General features: G+C 44.7%; 1 protein-coding gene across 5 annotated transcripts in view; it reads right to left on the bottom strand.

Moving 5' to 3' along the window:
• Positions 1-1349: 1349 nt before the first annotated feature.
• The window catches only part of LOC138969510 (uncharacterized), a 25916-nt gene continuing 3841 nt past the window's right edge, over positions 1350-23424 (bottom strand). For 2 of the 5 annotated variants that reach the window (XM_070342323.1, XM_070342322.1), the window contains exons 3-7: positions 19269-19432; positions 18836-19007; positions 3850-3996; positions 2902-3008; positions 1350-1591 (exon numbers count right to left, since the gene is read on the bottom strand). In XM_070342323.1, the coding sequence (XP_070198424.1) occupies positions 1390-1591; positions 2902-3008; positions 3850-3996; positions 18836-19007; positions 19269-19423 (783 nt within the window). In that variant the 5' untranslated portion in view covers positions 19424-19432 and the 3' untranslated portion in view covers positions 1350-1389. Of the gene's footprint in view, positions 1592-2901; positions 3009-3849; positions 3997-18835; positions 19008-19268; positions 19445-21751; positions 21936-23424 lie in introns of those variants that run through there. The other 3 variants (XM_070342325.1, XM_070342320.1, XM_070342324.1) reach the window with 3 other exon arrangements.

The raw sequence follows: 23424 nt of genomic DNA, 5'->3' as shown, positions 1-23424 counted from the left end.
TGTGTGTGTGTGTCGTGTGTCGTGTGTGTGTGTGTGTGCAGGGCCGGACCAAGTTCGTTTGAGGGGGTTCCAACTGAAGGCAGGGGTCCAAAGTCCACATTTTTTTTTCTCTGAGAGGTACATTGGATGGCCAGGGGGGGGGGGGGTCCGGAACCCCAGGAACCCCCCCCCCCCAGATCCGGCCCTGGTGTGTGTGTGTGTGTGTGTGTGTGTGTGTGTGTGTGTGTGTGTGAATGTGGTGTGAATTATTCTTTTCCCTTTGCATTATATTGACATGTAATTTTCAATGTTTTATTATTCATTAGATATTCGTATTTGTAATGTTGTAGTTTGCAATAACGTATGATTAGCATTGACATTTTTGACTTTTTTTTCGTGTCGTTGTAAGATTGTCCTTTTTGAGACAGTGACAAAAGGTCAGGTGTCATGTCTACTGTCCCGAATGACACACGATTGCTGACATTTCACCATTGCCAAACGAATAAACATATAAGAAATAGGTAGAACATGAATGTGAAAACTGACTTTGATTGTTGATCAGTATGTTCTATACCACTAACAAATAATCTACTTACGCATAGCTGTTTGGCAAATGTATGTTGCACGGGACACACTGACATGAAAGTGGAAGATGTTTTCCCTCTAGAGAAACTACATATCAAGTTACAATTTTTGTGCTCTTCCATTCCAGTTGGCAATCAATTGTTAACGCATGTTATTAGAAAAAATAGAATGAAAACAGATTAGATAGAATGAAAAATGTACTGGTGATGTCATTTGGGACATACTGACATGAAAACGTCACCTTTTGTCATTGTCTCTTTTACATTTAGTCAAGTTTTAAAATTGACTGGGAATCGAGACGAGGGTGGTGGTGTATGTGAGTGTGTGTGTGTAGAGCGACTCCCAGAAAACTACTGGTCCGATTTACATGAAACTTTACATTGACAGTTCCTGGGTATGATTTCCCAAGATGTTTTTTTCTCACTTTTTTGATAAATGTCTTTGATGGAAAAATGAGAAATGTTCACCATCAAGGTTATGTTGTTGAGTTACTTGAGTGAGTGTGTGTGTGTGCGTGTGTGTGTGTGTGTGTGTGTGTGTGTGTGTGTGTGTGTGTGTGAGTGAGTGTGTGTGTGTGTGAGTCAGTGTGTGTGTGTGTGTGTGAGTGTGTGTGTGAGTAAGTGTGTGTGTCGGTGTGAGTGTGTGTGTGTGTGAGTGAGTGTGGGTGAAAAGTGAAACAGCCTGATAATGCGTTACTCGCATTCGGGGCCTTGACTGGGTGCAGAGAGCACTTCGGACATTGCTTAAACCATGAAGAGCATGCAACGATGCACACACTGTGCTGCTACAACTGAAAAGCTTTCTTTATTTCTGATTTCATCAGAGTTAAAACTGCATGTAGAAACGGCCCAGCTCCGTGAGAGCGCTGGAGTTACTCTCCAGGAGACCAGCGTCTGTCAAGTGAATGCCAAACCAGGCGTAGCGATGCACGAAGGGCGCGGCCTCCAGTCGCGGAAGGATGTGCTTCATGTACTGCAAGATATGTGACTTGCCACCTTGGTTGCAGTTGAATTCTGTCAGCCAGATCCTGTAAGATGTCACCAACAACAGCTTCATTAGCGTGGTTCACTCAAATGACACAGTCACAGCGATAAAAGCAAAAGAAAAAGACTGATGGGAGTAAGCTGACTCGCAGGCTCTTTAGACCTGAATTTGACCCGTGAGAAGCAGAAGTAGTTTTCAAGTAGACCAACACAGCCAGTCAGACTGAGATTGTTTAAGTTCGGTAACCTCATGTTCTCTTCTGAACAGACCTCGGCTATTCAAAGGATGGAAATTTGGAATTATTATTATTATTATTATTGTGATCATTTTTTATGCGCCTAATCTAGATATAGCCCTAGGCGCTTACATATTAATTAATTTCTGCCGTTTGAAATGGAATTTTTTACAGACAGACAGACAAACAGACATTTTTTACACACAATATATAACGCATTCACATCGGCCAGTAAAGCTCAGTAGCCTATTAGGCGAGCATTCACCTTTCACGGCCTTTATTCCACGTCAAATGGGTATTTGGTGGACATTTTTATCTATGCCTATACAATTTTGCCAGGAAAGACCCTTTTGTCAATCGTGGGATCTTTAACGTGCACACCCCAATGTAGTGTACACGAAGGGACCTCGGTTTTTCGTCTCATCCGAAAGACTAGCACTTGAACCCACCACCTAGGTTAGGAAATGGGGGGAGAAAATTGCGGCCTGACCCAGGGTCGAACACGCAACCTCTCGCTTCCGAGCGCAAGTGCGTTACCACTCGGCCACCCAGTCGTTACCACTCGGCCACCCAGTGCGTTACCACTCGGCCACCCAGTGCGTTACCACTCGGCCACCCAGACCTACAAGGAATTAGCAGGAGACAAGAGATCACCAAGCAACGTAGAGAAAATGGAGTGGCTCTCAAATGGATATTCTCAAGTTTCCCCACACACTCATGAAACATTACGAACTGAATCAAATGAGCATGCTGTTTTGCAATTGTTTTTGTTTTTCTTGTTAAATGTTGTCCGACGAAGCCTCCAGGGGCGAACACGCGACATTTTAAGGGTGCTGTCTTTGTGTAGGCGACAGGGGTGAAGATCACGTTTGTTTTGTTAACATAATTAGTGTCCGTCTCGCCAGCAGTCATCTTGCCTTTTTTTCTTCAATATGTGTGATTGTTTCTACCTCAAAATCGGCGTTTCTGTTTCCATTTAACCCTTCGAGAACATCAACAATGCCCTTTTGTATTGATGGGCCAAATGGCATAACACTCCAAAAGGACTGTTGACAATCGCCAAACTAGCATGAACAAAACGAACTTGCCGGCTGCATCCAGCTAATTCTTGCACTCACTTGCGATGGAACCTGTTCCAGAGGTCTTTCAGGTAGGCCATGGTGTTGTCCGCACTACACCCATAATGGTGCGTGGCCAGGTAATCCACTCTGCACCCTTTGCATTCCTGTAGTCAAACACATAATGTCGTCATTATTGTTATACTAGTCCATTCACTAGTAATCTGATTGAATTATGTTCAACAGTACATGTATGCTCAACTTGTATCACTCTCAACAAATAAATGTAGCGTATGCTTTACTCCTGGAGAGCAGACATCACCAGACGTGCATCCATTGTAACTATGCTAAAAAGAGAGAGACAGACAGACGGACAGACAGACGGACAGACAGACTGACAGACAAAGAGAGAAAGACTCAAAGACAGAGACAGAGAGTGTGACTGACTTGAACTGAACTGAACTTTTTTTTACAAGGATGAAGATTTAAGTTGGGCCTGATCTTACAGCCTGTCATAGAAAGGAACAAACAAGCGAGAGAGAGAGGGAGGGAGAGAGAGAGGGAGAGAGAGGGGAGAGAGAGAGAGGGGAGAGAGAAAGAGAGGGAGAGAGAGGGGAGAGAGAGAAAGAGAGAGAGAGAGAGGGGGAGAGAGAGAAAGAGAGGGAGAGAGAAAAAGAGAGTGGGGAGAGAGAGAGGGGAGAGAGAGAGGGGAGAGAGAATTAGAGGGGGAGAGAGGGACAGAGACAGAGAGAGAGAGGGAATCTACTAGCCTTTCTGGCTCTCTGTTTATCCATGCTTCCATGTGAATGTATGTGTGTGTGTGTGTGTGTGTGTGTGTGTGTGTGTGTGTGTGTGTGTGTGTGTGATCGTTCTGTCCGTGTGTCTTTCTGTGTGCTTTGTGTGTATGCCTGTAACTGTGCCCCTGTCTGTGTCTGATGTCAGTTTGCAAAAGAAAGAGAGAGCGGCAAAGGAAACAGTGACAGACATCAAAGCGAGCTCAACACGTACTTGGAAGAATCCAGTGAACCACGGAATGACGTTTCCCTGACACGAATTACCACAGGGAGCAGCAGAGGGACTGACCAGTGTCCTTGACCCCGCCTGTTTCTCCAAAACCGGCCAGAAGCGGGCTGCTTGCTCGTATGTTATGTTGGACTAAAATGAGAAAAGGTTGTTGTTGTAGCATAGTTTTACATACTTTCACGCATACGTAGAAAAAACCTGCTCTAGTTGATTTTGGGCTAACTGGTGGTCCTTTTTACATTTAGTCATGTTTTGACAAAATATCATTTTCAGATAGACCAGGAATCCAGACGAGGGTGAGGGTGTAGTTATTTCTTATTTTTAATAAAAGTGCAATGACATCATACTCTGTTTCTTGTTGAGGTGGCACTGTGGCGATTGTATTTTTGAAGCTGAGGGATTGACATATTGGTTAAGCATCCTCATGACGCACTCCGTACTATAAGATTGCATTTCAGCGCTAATGTTCAATAACAGATTTCTTTTTTAATACTGGGTTATCTTTTTTATCATCTCATGATTTCAAAAATATGAAATTAAAGGTCAAAAATCACGAAATTACCTTTTATGCAATTCAGTTTTATTTTGGCGCGAGTTACCAGGACAATGTGTCAGCGCTGTCTCGCCTGCAGGGTGGCGACAAGACTATGATGTACCAGTCTTGAAGAAAACCTATAGGGGAAGGGAGGGCAAGTCGACCCCCTCGGGTATGTCGTCCCCCCTCGATTTTGAGAACATGACACTGCAGGGGTGATTATCATCGATTTCATAAGCCAGAGTTACCCAACCTGAATCAGTTGAAGAAAAAAAAAAGTCGAAAAAAACGGGCCCAGCAAAGCGGTAAGTCTTTGTCAATTTTGATGGTTTCCACTCTAAAATTGTTGCACGAAAAAAAATCACAGTCAGTGCATGGGAGCCGCTGATTCGTAAAATGCACCATGTCACGATCGGGTGACAGAGACCAAGAAAGTGTCACTCAGTGGAGTGCCTGTTCTTGGTCGATTATGATAGAAAGCGCCTGTACGTGATATTGGGCTACAGCAGAGTTTGCTGACAGTGCTCAATGAACACGGAGGGTTTGCTGCGCACGAGTTTTACAGTGGAGGTTTCTGCTGTCATAGGGCTGACAGTTTTTCGCTGACAGCGCACACGGGATTTTCAGGGATTGAGTTTCTCGTGTCTCTTTTCTGCTTGGGGAGGCAGAATTGTGTATAGCTGGACTGGTTTTGTGACAAGGTCAGTCACGTGTTATTGGCTAGGTTGTCTGAGAGAGGCACAAGGACGGCGCACTTGACACCCAGCGGCAGAAGGGGAAGGATCTAATACACAGTTTCTAGAGTATGATGGTTTTTCACCGAGTATTATATTCGGCACTCTAAGGGAACTTCCACCAATTATTTCTTCTCTCTGCCACGTATTTTGCTGAGGACAAGTCGTCAACTTTCCTTCGTCGGCGATGGCTTTCGCATAAGGATTCGACAAGGGGTTCTGGACGTTTTTGGTCACTGTTGACGAACAGAGGCTGTTCCAGGGAGGAAGCGGATTTTTGCTTCCATGAGAGTACAATCATAGGCTTTTGAGGTAATAAATCATTATTTAACGCTGTTGATGAGTCTGTGTTGTGGAATGAAATACTCTCTGTTGTTCTTTCCAGGTTAGCGCATAATTTACTCTCTGTGACGCTAAAATACTAATCTGTATATGGTTTTTGCAGATAAGGAGAGAAGGACGGAAAATGACTGTTTTGTTGTTGTAAAAAGTCCGTTTTGTGCAGGCCCACGTGCTCGATGAGGTATTTAAAGATGACATGTTTTAAGGTGGTGGGTGAGGGGTAGCAGACATGTTTAGTGCACCGATGCTTTCTGTTTGCAGCCTTCGTTTCGTGTTCCTGTAACTGCTGCACGGCTGCCTTTGGCGGGACACTGCTAGCTGCAGACGTTGGAGCTGGGACCTGAGGAAGCTACGCTAACCGGCTAACCAGCAGACCGGCTAACCAGCAAACCGGCTAACCAGCGAACCGGCTAACCAGCAAACCGGCTAACCAGCATACCGGCTAACCAGCATACAGAAAGAAAGCTAAGTGCACCGTGTCTTACGCACCCCGTTGACCACCGTTGTCTTTTCTTATCTGTGATTTCATTGGAGTAGTGACAACGTGGGGTGTGTGACCCCTGCATGAACTAGAGCTTTTTGAACAGAACATTCTCATTTGACTGTATTTACACGGGATCAGCGTGTTACTATAATTTTCTATATACTACTGGCATTTTGTCAGTGATCACGGGTTTTTTACGTGTTGAGAACGTAAAAGGAACATATTTTGAGTGAAGGCTCGAGGGAGGTGGCGAGTTTATACATAAACAGGCGTCTGAAACTTATACTTTTGTTGACTCTATTTAATTGTATGACTGCGAGAGTGGATCGTGGTGTGGTTAGTTAATTAGTAGTAATTAACCGGTTCATAATCACCTTAAGTGATATATTGAAACGTGACACATGGGGGCCAAGCCGGGATTTACTCAGTTAATTTCCAACTGATAAAGACCCACCAATTAAGGATAACTAAGAGCAGATAATCTCGTCAGTGCTCGACTTATTTTCTGCTTGGTGCTACCCTTTTTGGCTCACGTAAGTGTAGCCTATGCGATCGTAACTTTGTCTGTCTGTGCGTGCGTGCGTGCGTCTGTGCGTGTGTATGTCTGTGGTAGAAACTCTAACATTTGAAGACGTCACATTACATTGACGTCACATTATGACGTAAGAGGGTTAGACGTCACGCGAAGGAAGTACTGAAAGTCTCGGTCATTATTATTTTGAGCGCGCCGAGACTAGTTGGCAGTCGTGTCCTTGTAAGTAGGCTACATGCAGACAGACAGATCTAGATCTAGTGTCTCGCTTTCTTGCACAGTTTCACCTATGCTCTTTCTGTGTGTGTGTGTGTGTGTGTGTGTGTGTGTGTGTGTGTGTGTGTGTGTGTGTGTGTGTGTGTGTGTGTGACGGAGTGATTGAGTTTGTGTTGCTGTTTGTCGATTTCTTACGTGAGCCTTGATGGCTTCGCCTCTTGTTTGTATAGTTTTGATCATATACCACACCTTAAGCGATTCACATCTTGCAGGAAATGTAAATTGTAATTTGTAAGCTATTGTATGCGCTAACTGTGATTACTTCCCTTTCCTTTGTTTGTGAATCTTTGTTGTTGTACGTTCAGAGTTTTCCGTTGCAGAGAGCTGAGCGGGGTTAGCGGATTTGTTATTCGTTTTACTCAGTTTTCTCTACATTGTTGTTTCGCATTCTGTAACAGGTTACATTTCTACCGTCTTGTTTTACTTGGATTTTTCTCCATATTTTGACTTTGTTGGAATTTTGGGGGGGAAGGGTCCGAGGACTTCTGTCCTAACCAAGGCTGTGGGAGACACTCTGTTTCACCGCAAAAAGCAGCCGATAAAGTAGGCCACGGCTGTGGGAAACACTTTGTTTCACCGCAAAAAGCAGCCATAAAGTAGGCTACGCGTTTTGTTCTACACCGTTTGGATTTTTCTTCTGCATTTTCCGGTTGCTGGATTTTTGTATCCATTTCATCACCGCGTATTCTAGCTATAGCTGCGTTAGACTTACTTTTGTGATAAAGCTTTGCTAAACTAACCATGGCTACAGGGGGATCTCCTACGAAGAGATTAACTTTTGAGACTCCTGGTAGCGAGGAACAGACAGAGCGAGACGCACGCGTTAGAGCGCGTAGTTTGCTTAAGCGCAAGGAGTTAGAACGTAAGGAAGACATAGAGCGACAGACGAGAAAAGAAGAGCTTGACAGACAAGAACGACAGGCCGAACGTGAGAGACAGGAACGACAAGACGAACGTGACAGACAAGAACGGAAAGAGAAAGATGAACGAGACAGACAAGATAAGAAAGACGAGCTTGAGAGACAAGAACGACAGGCCGAACGTGACAGACAAGAAAGGGAACGACAGGCCGAACGACAGGCCGAACTTGACAGACAGGAAAAGAAAGACGAGCTTGAGAGACACGAACGACAGGCCGAACTTGACAGACAAGAAAGGGAACGACAGGCAGAACGTGACAGACAGGACAAACAGGCCGAACGCGATCACCAGCTCGAGCTAGCTAGACTACAGGCCGAGAAGGGTACGCTTACTCAGGCTAGCGCGCCGGCGTTTGTTGCCGACCGTACGAGACTGCCGACGTTCGACGATGACAAGGACGAGCTCGACGACTTTTTACGCCGGTTTGAGCGCATTGCATCTGACCAGAAGTGGGAAGAGGCCACGTGGGCCAGCCGCCTTAGCACCTGCTTAAAAGGACGCGCATTGCAGCTCTACAACGCTTTGGATGACGACGAGGCGAGAGACTATCAGGCACTAAAGAAGGCGTTACTCCAGCGCTTCAACCTGACTGCTGAAGCCTACAGACGACGTCTGCGTAACAGCAAGAGACTGAGCGGCGAGCTGAGCCATCAGTTTGTGGCACGCCTTAATCTCTACCTGCGGCGCTGGGTGGAGATGGCCGAGAAGAACTGGACCGTCGACGACCTTGCCGACCTCATAGTCATGGAACAACTGATGTCCAGCCTGCGACCTGAGGTGGTGACCTTCGTGCAGGAGCACCAGCCTAAGACTACTCAGGAGGCAGCCGACTGGATCAGAGTACACGAGGACGCCCAGGCGATCTCTGGCAAATCTTCAGGCTCACGGCCGGGAAAATCGGGAAATTCAGGTTCTTCAGGACCCAAGGACGGGAAGGACGATCAGGGACACAAAGGATCAAGTTCCAGAACTGACATCCAGTGTTATTACTGCAACAAGCGGGGCCACGTGAAGAAGGACTGCCACAGGAGACAGGCTGACCAGAAGGGTGTACACTTTGTTGGCAGTGAGGAGTTAAGGGACGTCACGAGCTCATGCACAATTCCACAACTCTGCGTTCCGTGCTCCAGGAAACATTTCCAGCCCCACTGCAACGTCTACGTTAACGGAGTGAAGGGCGAAGGTCTGCGGGACACAGGGGCAGACATGATAGTGGTTCGGGCGAGTCTAGTTCCAGCTATGGCCTACACAGGAGACAGCATCAGGGTGAGAATGGCCGAGGCATCTCACGCTTACGACTTGAACACGGCAGTGATCAAGGTCGTAACACCGTTGTTCACGGGGACCATTGTGGCCGTCGTCATGGACGATCCTCCATGCGACCTGCTCATTGGGAACCGGGTTCAGTTTGTGGACGGCGTCACCAGGGAGGTTCCCGTTTATCGGTCTCCCGACGTCATTTCAGTGCTCACGCGGGCACAGGCGGAGCGAGAGGACAAACCTCTCAAACCCCTACCTGCTGCACGAGCTGCCCTGGGGAACGTGACCCCCGCGCTTCTCGCGAAGGCTCAGGCATCTGATCCGACATTAGCAACTCCTCGGGAGCACGCGAAGTCGGGGAAGGTGAAGCTGAGCGGGAAGCATGGGAGGTCAAGGTTCCTCAGGGACAAGAAGTTGCTCTACCGGGAGTTCAGCAACCAAGAAGGTACATTCAAACAGGTTGTCGTGCCTCGCGAGTTTCGCGAGGGTGTCATGGCAACGGCACACGACTCGATTCTGGGAGGTCATCTTGGTACCAAGAAGACCACGGATCGTGTCTGGCGCCACTTTTACTGGCCAGGCATCTGCACGGATGTCCGACGTTTCTGTGCGTCCTGCGATAAGTGCCAGAAGGTGGTTGCCAAAGGAAGGGTGAGGAAGGTCCCCTTAGAGAAGATGCCGCTCATCGACGAACCCTTTCGTCGGGTGGCAGTGGACATCATCGGGCCCATCTTGCCTGCGTCTGAGGACGGAAACAGATACATTTTGACCATGGTGGACTACGCTACTCGATACCCAGAGGCGATCCCTCTGAAATCGATTGAAGCCACGCGAGTAGCTGAGGCTCTGGTTACTATGTGGTCCCGGCTGGGAATTCCATCAGAGGTACTCACCGACAGAGGCACGCAGTTCACGGGAGGAGTGATGGCGGAGGCAGCACGACTGCTATCACTGGAGCAGCACTTCACCACTCCTTACCATGCTCAGTGCAACGGACTGGTGGAAAGGTTCAATGGCACCTTGAAGACCATGCTGAGGAAACTAGCTCAGGAGAAACCACGCACGTGGGACAGGTATATCCCAGCATTGCTTTTTGCATACCGCGAGGTTCCTCAGGAGAGCTTGGGCTTTTCCCCATTTGAGTTGTTGTACGGCAGACAGGTACGCGGTCCCATGGCTATCCTGCGTCAGGCTTGGACGGACGAAGAAGCTGACGAGGAGGTGCAGACGACAGCGACCTACATCGTAGAACTCAGGAACAGGATTGAAGAGACCTGCAAACTGGCTCAAGAGAACCTGGGAAGAGCAGCACAGCGTTATGCGCGAGGATTCGACCGCAAGGCACGGCCGCGCAGCTTCAAGATTGGAGAACGGGTGTTGCTACTTCTACCTGTCAAACACAACAAGCTACAACTGCAGTGGCAAGGACCTTTTGAGGTGACAGCGAGGGTGGGCCAGAACGACTACAGGATCATGATGCACGGGAAAGCACGCCTGTACCACGCCAACCTGCTGCGCGCCTACATAGAGAGGACTGCCTACGGGGAAAAGGACAAAGTGACAGAAGCAGTTGCTGTCGTGATGGACGAGACAACGGAAGAACAGGGAGGAGGACGTGTACCAGTTTGTCCGCTGGAGGCTAGTGAGGATCACACGGACGTGCACATCTCACCTGAACTTGGGGACGACCAGCAGGCGGACTTGCAAGAGATCCTGAAGGATGCAGCACGGGTCCTTACAGACATACCACTTCAGACGCATTTAGAGGAGTTTACCTTCGACTTGCTGGAGAAACAGCCAGTGAGGACGAAGCAGTATCCCATGCCTCATGCCCAGAAGGAGGTGGTCAGGAAGGAAATCGCCGACATGACGAAGTTGGGCGTCATCGAGCCAGCGAACTCTCCCTACAGTTCTCCAATTGTGCTTGTGAAGAAGAAGGATGGACGCGTCAGGTTCTGTGTCGACTACCGGAAGCTGAACAAGATTACGGCGTTTGACGCGGAACCCATGCCTGATGTGGACTACCTCTTCAGTCACTTGGCCAAGGCCAAGTATTTTTCAAAATTAGACCTCACCAAGGGATACTGGCAAATTCCAGTTGCCGAGGAAGATCGCCCAAAGACTGCATTTACCACTCCATTCGGCCAGTTCCAGTGGACAGTCATGCCTTTTGGTCTACAGAATGCAGGTGCCGTCTTCACTCGCATGATGAGGAAACTTTTGGAACCATTGAAGCGCGAGGACATCAGCAGTTTCATCGACGATGTGCTGATCGCGACAGAGACATGGACTGAACATCTCGACGCCCTGCGCGACGTGTTCGGAAGGTTGAAGGACGGAAATCTGGGAGCTAAACCGTCCAAGTGCTACTTGGGATTTCGGGAATTGTCTTTCCTGGGTCATGTTGTCGGCGAGGGATTGCTCGTTCCAGAGGACGACAAGATCCAGAAGATTCGGGAGGCGGAGCCACCGCGCACGAAGAAAGAAGTCAGGTCTTTCCTGGGCCTAGCCAGCTTCTACAGACGCTTCATCCCGCACTTTGCCGAAATCGCACTACCACTGACCAACCTTACCAAGAAACTACAACCGACCGTTGTAGTGTGGACTGAGGAATGCAGCTCCGCATTCAACACCCTGAAGAGGCGACTCACCAGTCAGCCTATTCTCCGACTACCAGACCTGAACAAGGACTTCGTGCTGAGGACAGACGCTTCAGGGAAGGGACTTGGGGCAGTGTTGCTTCAGGAGACAGAGGGGTTTTTGCACCCTGTTTGCTTCGCCAGCCGTAAGCTGACCTCGGCCGAGGCAGCGTATGCAACGGTTGAACGCGAGTGTCTCGCCATTGTCTGGGGCATCCAGAAGTTCGAAGCGTACCTGTACGGACGACCTTTCTGTCTGGAGACGGACCATCAACCTCTGCAATATCTTCAGGTTGCAAGGTTAGCAAACGCCAGACTTATGCGCTGGGCGTTGATTCTCCAACCGTACCAATTCACGGTACGCGTCATTCCGGGCGCCAACAATGTTGGAGCTGACTTTCTCTCTCGGGCTGTAGAGGAGAACATGACTGTGAGCGAAACCGAGGTTTCGTCTTGAAGAGGGGAGGTGTGTCACGATCGGGTGACAGAGACCAAGAAAGTGTCACTCAGTGGAGTGCCTGTTCTTGGTCGATTATGATAGAAAGCGCCTGTACGTGATATTGGGCTACAGCAGAGTTTGCTGACAGTGCTCAATGAACACGGAGGGTTTGCTGCGCACGAGTTTTAGAGTGGAGGTTTCTGCTGTCATAGGGCTGACAGTTTTTCGCTGACAGCGCACACGGGATTTTCAGGGATTGAGTTTCTCGTGTCTCTTTTCTGCTTGGGGAGGCAGAATTGTGTATAGCTGGACTGGTTTTGTGACAAGGTCAGTCACGTGTTATTGGCTAGGTTGTCTGAGAGAGGCACAAGGACGGCGCACTTGACACCCAGCGGCAGAAGGGGAAGGATCTAATACACAGTTTCTAGAGTATGATGGTTTTTCACCGAGTATTATATTCGGCACTCTAAGGGAACTTCCACCAATTATTTCTTCTCTCTGCCACGTATTTTGCTGAGGACAAGTCGTCAACTTTCCTTCGTCGGCGATGGCTTTCGCATAAGGATTCGACAAGGGGTTCTGGACGTTTTTGGTCACTGTTGACGAACAGAGGCTGTTCCAGGGAGGAAGCGGATTTTTGCTTCCATGAGAGTACAATCATAGGCTTTTGAGGTAATAAATCATTATTTAACGCTGTTGATGAGTCTGTGTTGTGGAATGAAATACTCTCTGTTGTTCTTTCCAGGTTAGCGCATAATTTACTCTCTGTGACGCTAAAATACTAATCTGTATATGGTTTTTGCAGATAAGGAGAGAAGGACGGAAAATGACTGTTTTGTTGTTGTAAAAAGTCCGTTTTGTGCAGGCCCACGTGCTCGATGAGGTATTTAAAGATGACATGTTTTAAGGTGGTGGGTGAGGGGTAGCAGACATGTTTAGTGCACCGATGCTTTCTGTTTGCAGCCTTCGTTTCGTGTTCCTGTAACTGCTGCACGGCTGCCTTTGGCGGGACACTGCTAGCTGCAGACGTTGGAGCTGGGACCTGAGGAAGCTACGCTAACCGGCTAACCAGCAGACCGGCTAACCAGCGAACCGGCTAACCAGCGAACCGGCTAACCAGCAAACCGGCTAACCAGCATACCGGCTAACCAGCATACAGAAAGAAAGCTAAGTGCACCGTGTCTTACGCACCCCGTTGACCACCGTTGTCTTTTCTTATCTGTGATTTCATTGGAGTAGTGACAACGTGGGGTGTGTGACCCCTGCATGAACTAGAGCTTTTTGAACAGAACATTCTCATTTGACTGTATTTACACGGGATCAGCGTGTTACTATAATTTTCTATATACTACTGGCATTTTGTCAGTGATCACGGGTTTTTTACGTGTTGAGAACGTAAAAGGAACATATTTTGAGTGAAGGCTCGAGGGAGGTGGCGAGTTTATACATAAACAGGCGTCTGAAACTTATACTTTTGTTGACTCTATTTAATTGTATGACTGCGAGAGTGGATCGTGGTGTGGTTAGTTAATTAGTAGTAATTAACCGGTTCATAATCACCTTAAGTGATATATTGAAACGTGACACACCAGATCTGCAAAAAAGCTTTGGCTTTCATAACAACTAGTCGAAAGTTATAGATCTCAGGCTATCCCAGGAACAATGGTAAATAGCAATGTTCAGCGAGTACCATGATCGGGTAATTCGTCCCCCCCTAGTAGTAGGTCTGTTAAACTATTTCACGTTCACGCAACCTGAAATGGGCGACACAAATCAATTACAAGTCCAATTTGTAAATATATTTTCCCATTTGCTTCGCTTTGAACCAGAGCAACTAATAAGTATAGATGTTTGAACATCTATCCCTTCAAATACTCACCCTCCCTGCATAGCCAAGACGTCGATCGACTTCTGACGTAGGCCGACTCATTATGACGTCATTCTCACTTCCGATTAACAAAACTGACACAGAAAAGTTACTTCAGGCAGGTTTCACGGTAATCAGACTCTTTGATGTGTGTAAACTTTGCCTTCAAATTACTTACTTACTGTGTTGATTTTCATCATTTTTTCTGCTTGGCATGAGTAAGTATGGTATTTGCAATACAAAAAAATAAATAAAAGCTAAAATGTTTGTGTTTGAGCAATTATTTGAGCGAGTTTTTCGAAGCGAACGTGTGAATCCTGACAGACACCATTTCCTTCTGTCACATGACCCCATCTCAAAGTGTGATTCAAGCAGACACGAAAATAACACACAAAACTTATGATAGGCCTAATGGGGTTATTAATTCAATTAATCCACAAGGTTAGTCTCTGACTAGATAAAATAGGGAAAAAATATCAAATGGGAGCATAAAACCGTTTCTGGAAAAATTTTCAATCGCCACCGAAAGTGTCTGTCAGTAAAAAAAACCACGTGCTTTGTTTGAAAAGCAAAGCCTAATTTTACACATCGCGTGCTTTTGTCTGTTATTCTTGCTTGTGAACATCATTTTATTGATGTTCTTCACTGGAAAGCAGGTGTATCATCAACAGTATCACAAAATCGCAAAGAATGAACATTTTTGTTGTGATCCGACCGGTGTCTGTAGACAGAATCACACGTTCGGCAAACTTCGTTTTTAACGGAAATAACCGAGCCTTTCATCGGAAACGACGTTTCAACCGCTTCATATCGTCTGCAGGAAGAACAAGTCGCGTAAGGCGAAAATACAATATTTAGTCAAGTAGCTGTCGAACTCACAGAATGAAACTGAACGCAATGCCATTTTACTCGTAGCATCGTCAGGCCACCGCTCATGGCAAAGGCAGTGAAATTGACAAGAAGAGCGGGGTAGTAGTTGCGCTAAGAAGGATAGCACGCTTTGCTGTACCTCTCTTTGTTTTAACTTTCTGAGCGTGTTTTTAATCCAAACATATCATATCTATATGTTTTTGGAATCAGGAACCGACAAGAAATAAGATGAAAGTGTTTTTAAATTGATTTCGACAATTTAATTTTGATAATAATTTTTATATATTTAATTTTCAGAGCTTGTTTTTAATCCGAATATAACATATTTATATGTTTTTGGAATCAGCAAATATTGGAGAATAAGATAAACGTAAATTTGGATCGTTTTATAATTTTTTTGTTTTTTTTACAATTTTCAGATTTTTAATGACCAAAGTCATTAATTAATTTTTAAGCCACCAAGCTGAAATGCAATACCGAAGTCCGGGCTTCGTCGAAGATTACTTGACCAAAATTTGAACCAATTTGGTTGAAAAATGAGGGCGTGACAGTGCCGCTTCAACTTTCACGAAAAGCCGGATATGACGTCATCAAAGACATTTATCAAAAAAATGAAAAAAACGTTCGGGGATTTCATACCCAGGAACTCTCATGTCAAATTTCATAAAGATCGGTCCAGTAGTTTAGTCTGAATCGCTCTACACACACACACACACACACACACACACACACGCACACACGCACATACACCACGACCCTCGTTTCGATTCCCCCTCGATGTTAAAATATTTAGTCAAAACTTGACTAAATATAAAAAGAGGAATGCGATACCCAGTGAGTAAAACATTTAATCGTTTTTAGTGCCTTTTGATCAAGTTTTGTTGCGTCTGTCAGCAACGTTCGTCAACCCAACGTTCGACACAGCGACGCACGCTTACGGATTTGCAGCGTTTGCATTCGGAAAGTGAGGGATTTGTGAGTTCGTTTGCATAATTTCAATCGCTAGTAGGTTTTCCCTTCGTCTCCCATTGTTGTGTTTGCATGTTATTGGCATTTCATTGTGTAAATTGAAAGTTTGTGAGTAACAGTAGTACAATCTGTCGAACGTTGGCGACGCTGACAGACGGAAATATCGAACGTTGCCTTCAATGACAGAAGGGCTTGGCGATCGTACTTTCGATTCGTAGGAACACAATATGGAGACAGCAATGTGCGCTCGTTACCACAACGGTCATGAACCGGTGTAACACGAAATTTTTACTCCACGAAAAATTGACTCCGGAGTAAACTTCCAGTAAAAATCTTGTACGAAAAAAGAACTCCACAAGGAACTAAATTTTTACTCCCCAAATATTTACTCCCAGTAAACATATCGTACGAGAAACTTAGGGCCTACTCCTTCGTTTATAATTCGCGCAATATCCCATTTACGTGCAATCCCGTTTTGCCGCCGTCCCATTTTGGCGACATTTCACAAGCCAAGCGTCATCTCACTACCGCATCCCATTTTGGCGCAATCCCGTTTCGCCGCTATCCCATTTTTTTATTTTTAATTTTAATTTTTACATTTAGTCAAGTTTTGACTAAATGTTTTAACGTTGAGGGGAAATCGAGACGAGGGTCGTGGTGTATGTGTGTGTGTCTGTCTGTGCGTGTGTGTGTGTGTGTGTAGAGCGATTCAGACCAAACTACTGGACCGATCTTTATGAAATTTTACATGAGAGTTCCTGGGAATGATATCCCCGAATACATTTTTTATTTTTTTCAATAAATACCTTTGATGACGTCATATCCGGCTTTTTGTAAAAGTTGAGGCGGCACTGTCACACCCTCATTTTTCAATCAAATTGATTGAAATTTTGGCCAAGCAATCTCTGATGAAGGCCGGACTTCGGTATTGTATTTCAATTAGGTGGCTTAAAAATTAATTAATAACTTTGGTCATTGAAAACCTGAAAATTGTAAAAAAAAATAATTTGTTTTTAAAACGATACAAATTTACGTTCATCTTATTCTTCATCATTTTCTGATTCCAAAAACATATAAATATGTTATATTCGGATTAAAAACAAGCTCTAAAAATTAAAAATATAAAAATTATTATTAAAACAAAATTTCCAAAATCGATTTAAAAACAATTTTATCTTATTCCTTGTGGGTTGCTGATTCCAAAAACATATAGATGTGATATGTTTGGATTAAAAACACGCTCAGAAAGTTAAAAAGAATAGAGATAAAGAAAAGCGTGCTATCCTTCTCAGCGCAACTACTACCCCGCTCTTCTTGTCAATTTCACTGCCTTTGCATCGAGCGGTGAACTGACGATGCTACGAGTATAGGCTCTTGCTGTAAAAATGCAGTGAGTTCAGTTTCATTCTGTTAGTTCGACAGCTTGACTATAAATGTTGTACATGAACAAAGTATGCAAACCAGATGATCCAGCGACGTCCTTCCCAATTTATGTCCAATACAATGGACGTCTACCCACAACACGCCACTGAATGCCGCGTGGTCAGCCAACCATGTGGTGCCAGTCGTGAAAACCAGGTTATTTGTCCCACAGTGAGACATTCAAGTTGGGGACTTTGTGACCGCTGACTTTGTCAGCATGGATGGAAAGGTGGAGAGATACAGGGCGGTGATCATCCCCAAGTCAACCCATTTCCCCGATGGGCCAGATCGAGAGGAGATCTGTGTGAAGTGTTTGCGCGCAAAACACAATGGGAGATACTATGTCTTTCCAAATGTTGATGACATTTCATGCTTGCCAATGGCTCAGATAAAAAAAAAATCCCACCAACCAACCATGAACAACAGGGGGGATTACTTTTTTTGACATGTGACCAAGTCTCATTTGAGCGTTCACAGTGTTACCTGAGAATAGCACACCCCCTTGAATTGGGACCAAAGAAAAAGCGTTGTATATATGCATTTTTGAATGCTTTTCTAAAGTCATAAGTTCATTTGTGACAAAAAAATTTTTTAGGGATTGTTTTGCTGAATGCATGCAGTTAAGAAAATTGACCCCGTTTTCAAATTTAGGGGTTAGGGTTGCCCCATAGCCCACGTATGTCTGTGTGACTGTGTCAAATATCAATCTACTTCGCGTACAAAATGTATAGATGTTTGTTGTTCGATTTTAGAATGATTTCTTAAGCTGGCTAGAACTTCTGAGGTCTACAGGAAACGATAAAGATAAAAAATGTACAAAATATAAGTAGCGTCCTTTATCTTACCATTGTTCTGATCAATGCTGTCCCTTTATTTGCAAGTTAACCATTTTTCTTAATGTGTTCAAGGAGTATGTTAAAAATTATTATCAATGGTTGCTTTAAACAGCGCCTTTGGGCAGTCATTATGCACTGAAGTTGTAAAAGCATGTTTTGGGATTTTTAGGATATAGCGTCTTGGAACGCCAATCATCTTGGAAATACGAATGTTCATATAATTTTTTTTACTGTTTTGGATAGATAAAAAGTTGAACTCTTGGTGCAAACTGTTTTTTGGCCCCTGTTGGACTATTTATTATTTTGGAATATTGTGTGTGAGGGGGAAACTGCAATCCTCAATATCATGAAACGTGCCTTCAGTCAATTTCATATGTTGAGGTGATGCTATTGGGTAATATGAACAACCTTTTCCACCTGGACGAATTACCCGCCCCCCATGGACGAGTTGCCCTCCATGGAGGGCAAGTCGTCCATGCTTCAGGATTTTTTTCTTTTATATTTTATTTAAAAACCGTGCCAGTTGGATCGTTCATATTCCACACAACGCTTACACGAAAGACAACACACCAGGTTTTACAACAAAAACAATATTTTTTTTTTAAAAGACGAGAGGTATAAGCTGCATTCGTTAGAGGGGTCGACTTGCCCTCCCTTCCCCTACAGTGTGATTTATTCTGTGAGGCCCACAGATGGACTTAATGTTTTGATGTCGCCTTACACAACTTTATATATTAAACTGCCAGGTCTTGTTTTTACACAAATTCAAAGAGGGGGAAGCCATCTTGGGCATCAGCGCAAATACCAAACCGGCCACGCTGGTTGAGAAATCGTTATATCGAAACCTGTTTTCTGTGGTTGGGTTCGTTGAAGCCCAGCACGGTGTCATAGTGACCAAAGTCGTGGCCGTTGTTCTGTCCATTCTTGTGCCAGCCCCACACCATGGGCACGTAGCCTGCGGACACCCCCGTGTGGCACTGGTCTACGTACTTTTGGGTGCCGTGCCCCCAATCGTACCTGTCACATTCATCAGAATAGGGTGGACATGTTTGGTCTCCGCAGTCAGACTGTTTTCAGTGCGTGGTGAGAAATTTGTGCTGAATTGATTTCCTGAATGACACAAAATGTTATGTGAATCTGCGAAATTAATCCAGGAAAAGGGCACTTTTTCTCGGTGGGAATCTTTCTCGAAGGGGGAAGGGAATGTTTATTTATTTAGTCATGTACAAAAAAAAAGTAACACATTAGGGCTACCAATGAGAATCCAATGATGTTTACCACCAGTGAGTCCCTTTCAGTGCTGCGAAGTCCGCACAGTGGTAGTGTTTCGCTGAAATAGCAAATCCTTTCTTCTTGCTGGTCCCGTTCAACAGGAAGGACGCCGACAGCGTTACAAGGCCCAGCAGCAGCAGGGTCACCCAGTGGCCAGCCATACTTCTCGTCTGAAACACAGACTGCAATGTTCATGAAACTGTCTGCTGGCAATATGTGGAATTATTGTACTTCTCGTCTGAAATACAGACTGCAATGTCCATTGATACAGTCTCATGGCAGTTAGACTTCTCCTGTCCCCTTCCTGCCAGTGAGGAAAACCGCATGAATCATCTCAGATCCGCCTAGGCGTTTTGCGTGGAATTGTGAGACTATCCATTCAACTTGGCACACTCCAACATGAGTTATTCCTAACATGCTGCATGTTCGCATTTGATAACAGACATGTCGAGGAAATGGATATCAACATGAGCCAGCTGGCGATTGTGTGGAAAAGAATTACTCTTTAACCTTCGCCCGACCGGTTTATCGACTACACACGGAAGACATCGTGGGGCCGTGCGGACCCATGCTTCTCAAAGAAGGAAAAATATGCATACCCTTCTGTAGACCCATGCTTTCCAAAGAAGCAAATACGTGCATCCACTTCCGTAGACGCCGTGGTTAAATTTCCGCGAGAAGTAATTAAATTAATCTAAATATTACCGTGCGGACTAAAGCTTCTCAAACAAGAGGCGAAGCCTTCAAGGCTCACGTAAGAAATCGACAAACAGTAACACAAACTCAATCACTCCGTCACACATACACACACACACACAGTAAGCTTAGGTGACACTGTGCAAGAAAGCGAGACACTAGATCTAGATCTGTCTGTCTGCATGTAGCCTACTTACAGACACGACTGCCAAATAGTCTCGGCCCGCTCAAAATAACAATGACCGAGACATTCCTTCGCGTGACGTCTAACCCTCTTACGCCATAATGTGACGTCTTCAAATGACGAAATGTTAAAGTTTCTACCACAGACATACACACGCACGCACGCACATACGCACATACGCACATACGCACGCACGCACAGACAGACAAAGTTACGATCGCATAGGCTACACTTCGTGAGCCAAAAAGGAAAAACGTGAATACCCTTCTGTAGACGTCGTGGGGCCGTGTGGACCCACATTGTTATGTATTAATTTCGCTCCACGCGACTTGCTTATTAACTCCAAAATTAAACAGATCGTAGAAAATGATGTTTAAAGCCCATACCGGAAGGTTTGTGACTTCTCTCCCTAGTTTTTGGCTCACGTAAGTGTAGCCTATGCGATCGTAACTTTGTCTGTCTGTGCGTTTGTGCGTGTGTGTGTGTGTGTGTTTGTGCGTGTGTGTGTGTGTGTGTGATAGAAACTTTAACATTTCCGAGTCTATGGATTACGTCAGTCTCGGTCAAAAGTGTTTGACGTGTGTGATAGAAACTATTTGAAGACGTCACATTATGACGTAAGAGGGTTAGACGTCACGCAAAGGAATTACTGAACGTCTCGGTCATTGTTATTGTGAGCGGGCCGAGACTACTTGGCAGATCCAGGGTCTCGCTTTCTTGCACAGTTTCACCTATGCTTACTGTGTGTGTGTGTGTGTGTGTGTGTGTGTGTGTGTGTGTGTGTGTGTGTGTGTGTGTGTGTGTGTGTGTGTGTGTGTGTGTGTGTGTGTGGGTGTGTATGTGTGACGGAGTGATTGAGTTTGTGTTACTGTTTGTCTATTTCTTACGTGAGCCTTGAAGGCTTCGCCTCTTGTTATTTAAGTTCCTTCAGTTTGAGAAACATGGGTTCGCACGGCCCCACGATGTCTTCCGTGTGTAGTCTAAATTTGACCTTTGTTTTTTAATTACATCTCGCTGAAATTTAATGATCTTTTAGGACATAAGAGATTTTTAGGTGTCTGAGGCATTCTTAAAAGCTCATTAAAAAAATCCAACTGGTTTAAGAGATATTTGCAATTAAACACCCTTCTGGGTCCACACGGACCCACGACGACCGGCGAAGGTTAAACAAAGACTGCGTGGCCATGATATAGTCAGCCGTTCTGGCTTTGCTGAAAGCCCTATTGTACTATGGCTATTATTTAGTGGACAAATTGCTTGCCATAGATTTCCAAATGCTTGCGTATAGAAATGTTAATAATGGTGTTAACATGCTTTTCATACTTCTATTTGAGCTTCCTCCGTGAAGTCCATATGGTACTATGACATCTTTAAAGGGGACACAATGTTTGGCACAGTGCCCCCAGTGCTTCAACATACAATTGTTACTATTGAGTAGAAAAGCTTGTCATGGCTCTGTAAGAGCTCCCTTCATAGCACAACGCTGCAATTTAGTATATTTCGCATTAGCAAGAACAAACCAACCATATGTTTGACTTGAAAAACTGGGCAGCTAAACATTATCGACACAAGGTGAAATAAAGTCAGGAAAAGACTAAGTAAAACTTACATTCGACGAGTGTATTGAGCCAAAATGACACTTGAATTGACTAGCACAGAACTCTTTTTTGACAAAACAGTTCTAATGTCGGCAAGCCAATAAAAGAACTCGATCCAAACTAGCACAGAACGTTGCTGTTCTTTCAAAGTAAGCTCACGCAAGTCGGGCAATACACAAGACTTCTTATCAGAAAGTTTAAGGTTGAAAGAGGTACGCCCTTTCTCAACTATGAGGTGCAATAGCGAAGTCAGAATGGACAAAAGAGGAACTGGCACTGCATAATTATGCTGACACAGTTGTTCACAACAGCTGTTCTTTCTGTGTACAAATTCATGTATGATTCCTTCCAAACTGCAACATTCTTACCTTTTTACATTTAGTCAAGTTTTGACTAAATGTTTTAACATAGAGGGGGGAATCGAGACGAGGGTCGGTGTATGTGTGTGTGTGTGTGTGTGTGTGTGTATGTCTGTCTGTCTGTCTGTGTGTGTGTGTAGAGCGATTCAGACTAAACTACTGGACCGATCTTTATGAAATTTGACATGAGAGTTCCTGGGTATGATATCCTCAGACGGTTTTTTTCATTTTTTTGATAAATGTCTTTGATGACGTCATATCCGGCTTTTCGTGAAAGTTGAGGCGGCACTGTCACGCTCTCATTTTTCAACCAAATTGGTTGAATGTTTGGTCAAGTAATCTCCGACGAAGCCCGGACTTCGGTATTGCATTTCAGCTTGGTGGCTTAAAAATTAATTAATGACTTTGGTCATTAAAAATCTGAAAATTGTAAAAAAAATATTTTTTTTATAAAACGATCCAAATTTACGTTCATCTTATTCTCCATCATTTTCTGATTCCAAAAACATATAAATATGTTATATTTGGATTAAAAACAAGCTCTGAAAATTAAAAATATAAAAATTATGATCAAAATTAAATTTTCGAAATCAATTTAAAAACACTTTCATCTTATTCCTTGTTGGTTCTTGATTCCAAAAACATATAGATATGATATGTTTGGATTGAAAACACGCTCAGAAAGTTAAAACGAAGAGAGGTACAGAAAAGCGTGCTATCCTTCTCAGCGCAACTACCACCCCGCTCTTCTTGTCAATTTCACTGCCTTTGCCATGAGCGGTGGACTGACGATGCTACGAGTATACGGTCTTGCTGCGTTGCATTGCGTTCAGTTTGATTCTGTGAGTTCGACAGCTACTTGACTAAATGTTGTATTTTCGCCTTACGCGACTTGTTTTTTTCTTCCGAAATCAACATTTATTTCGTATTTTGTTAAGCATACAAGGTGGTGACGAATGTACCGCCAACTAATTTGATTGACGGCTTATAGTAGCATGGTGACGATGAAACCACGCAAAGGGATTTTTCTCCACAAAGCAGTGCAAAGTAGAGACAAAAAGACTGGGGCGAGAACGAGAGTCAGAGGTCACATAGACTATTATTCTGTCATCATAAATGCACTGAATTCTTTCTAAGCCTGTATTTAATTGGGGAAGTCTACTTCACGAAGGTGGCTGTACGAAGCCTTAGCACTGCATAAAAAAAATTAGCGAAGTCTTCGCGAACTTGACCTCGGGCTCAATTAAGGACATCCTTTATTCTGACTGATTTGTGTTCAACGGTATGTGCAACTGACATCACTTTCAAGAGAATAATGCAGTGTG

This window comes from Littorina saxatilis, linkage group LG6 (assembly GCF_037325665.1).
Source record: "Littorina saxatilis isolate snail1 linkage group LG6, US_GU_Lsax_2.0, whole genome shotgun sequence".
In the NCBI taxonomy this organism is placed as follows: Eukaryota; Metazoa; Mollusca; class Gastropoda; order Littorinimorpha; family Littorinidae; genus Littorina; species Littorina saxatilis.
Note: the sequence above shows the minus strand (reverse complement) of the source record. Positions and strands in the feature narration are given on the sequence as shown.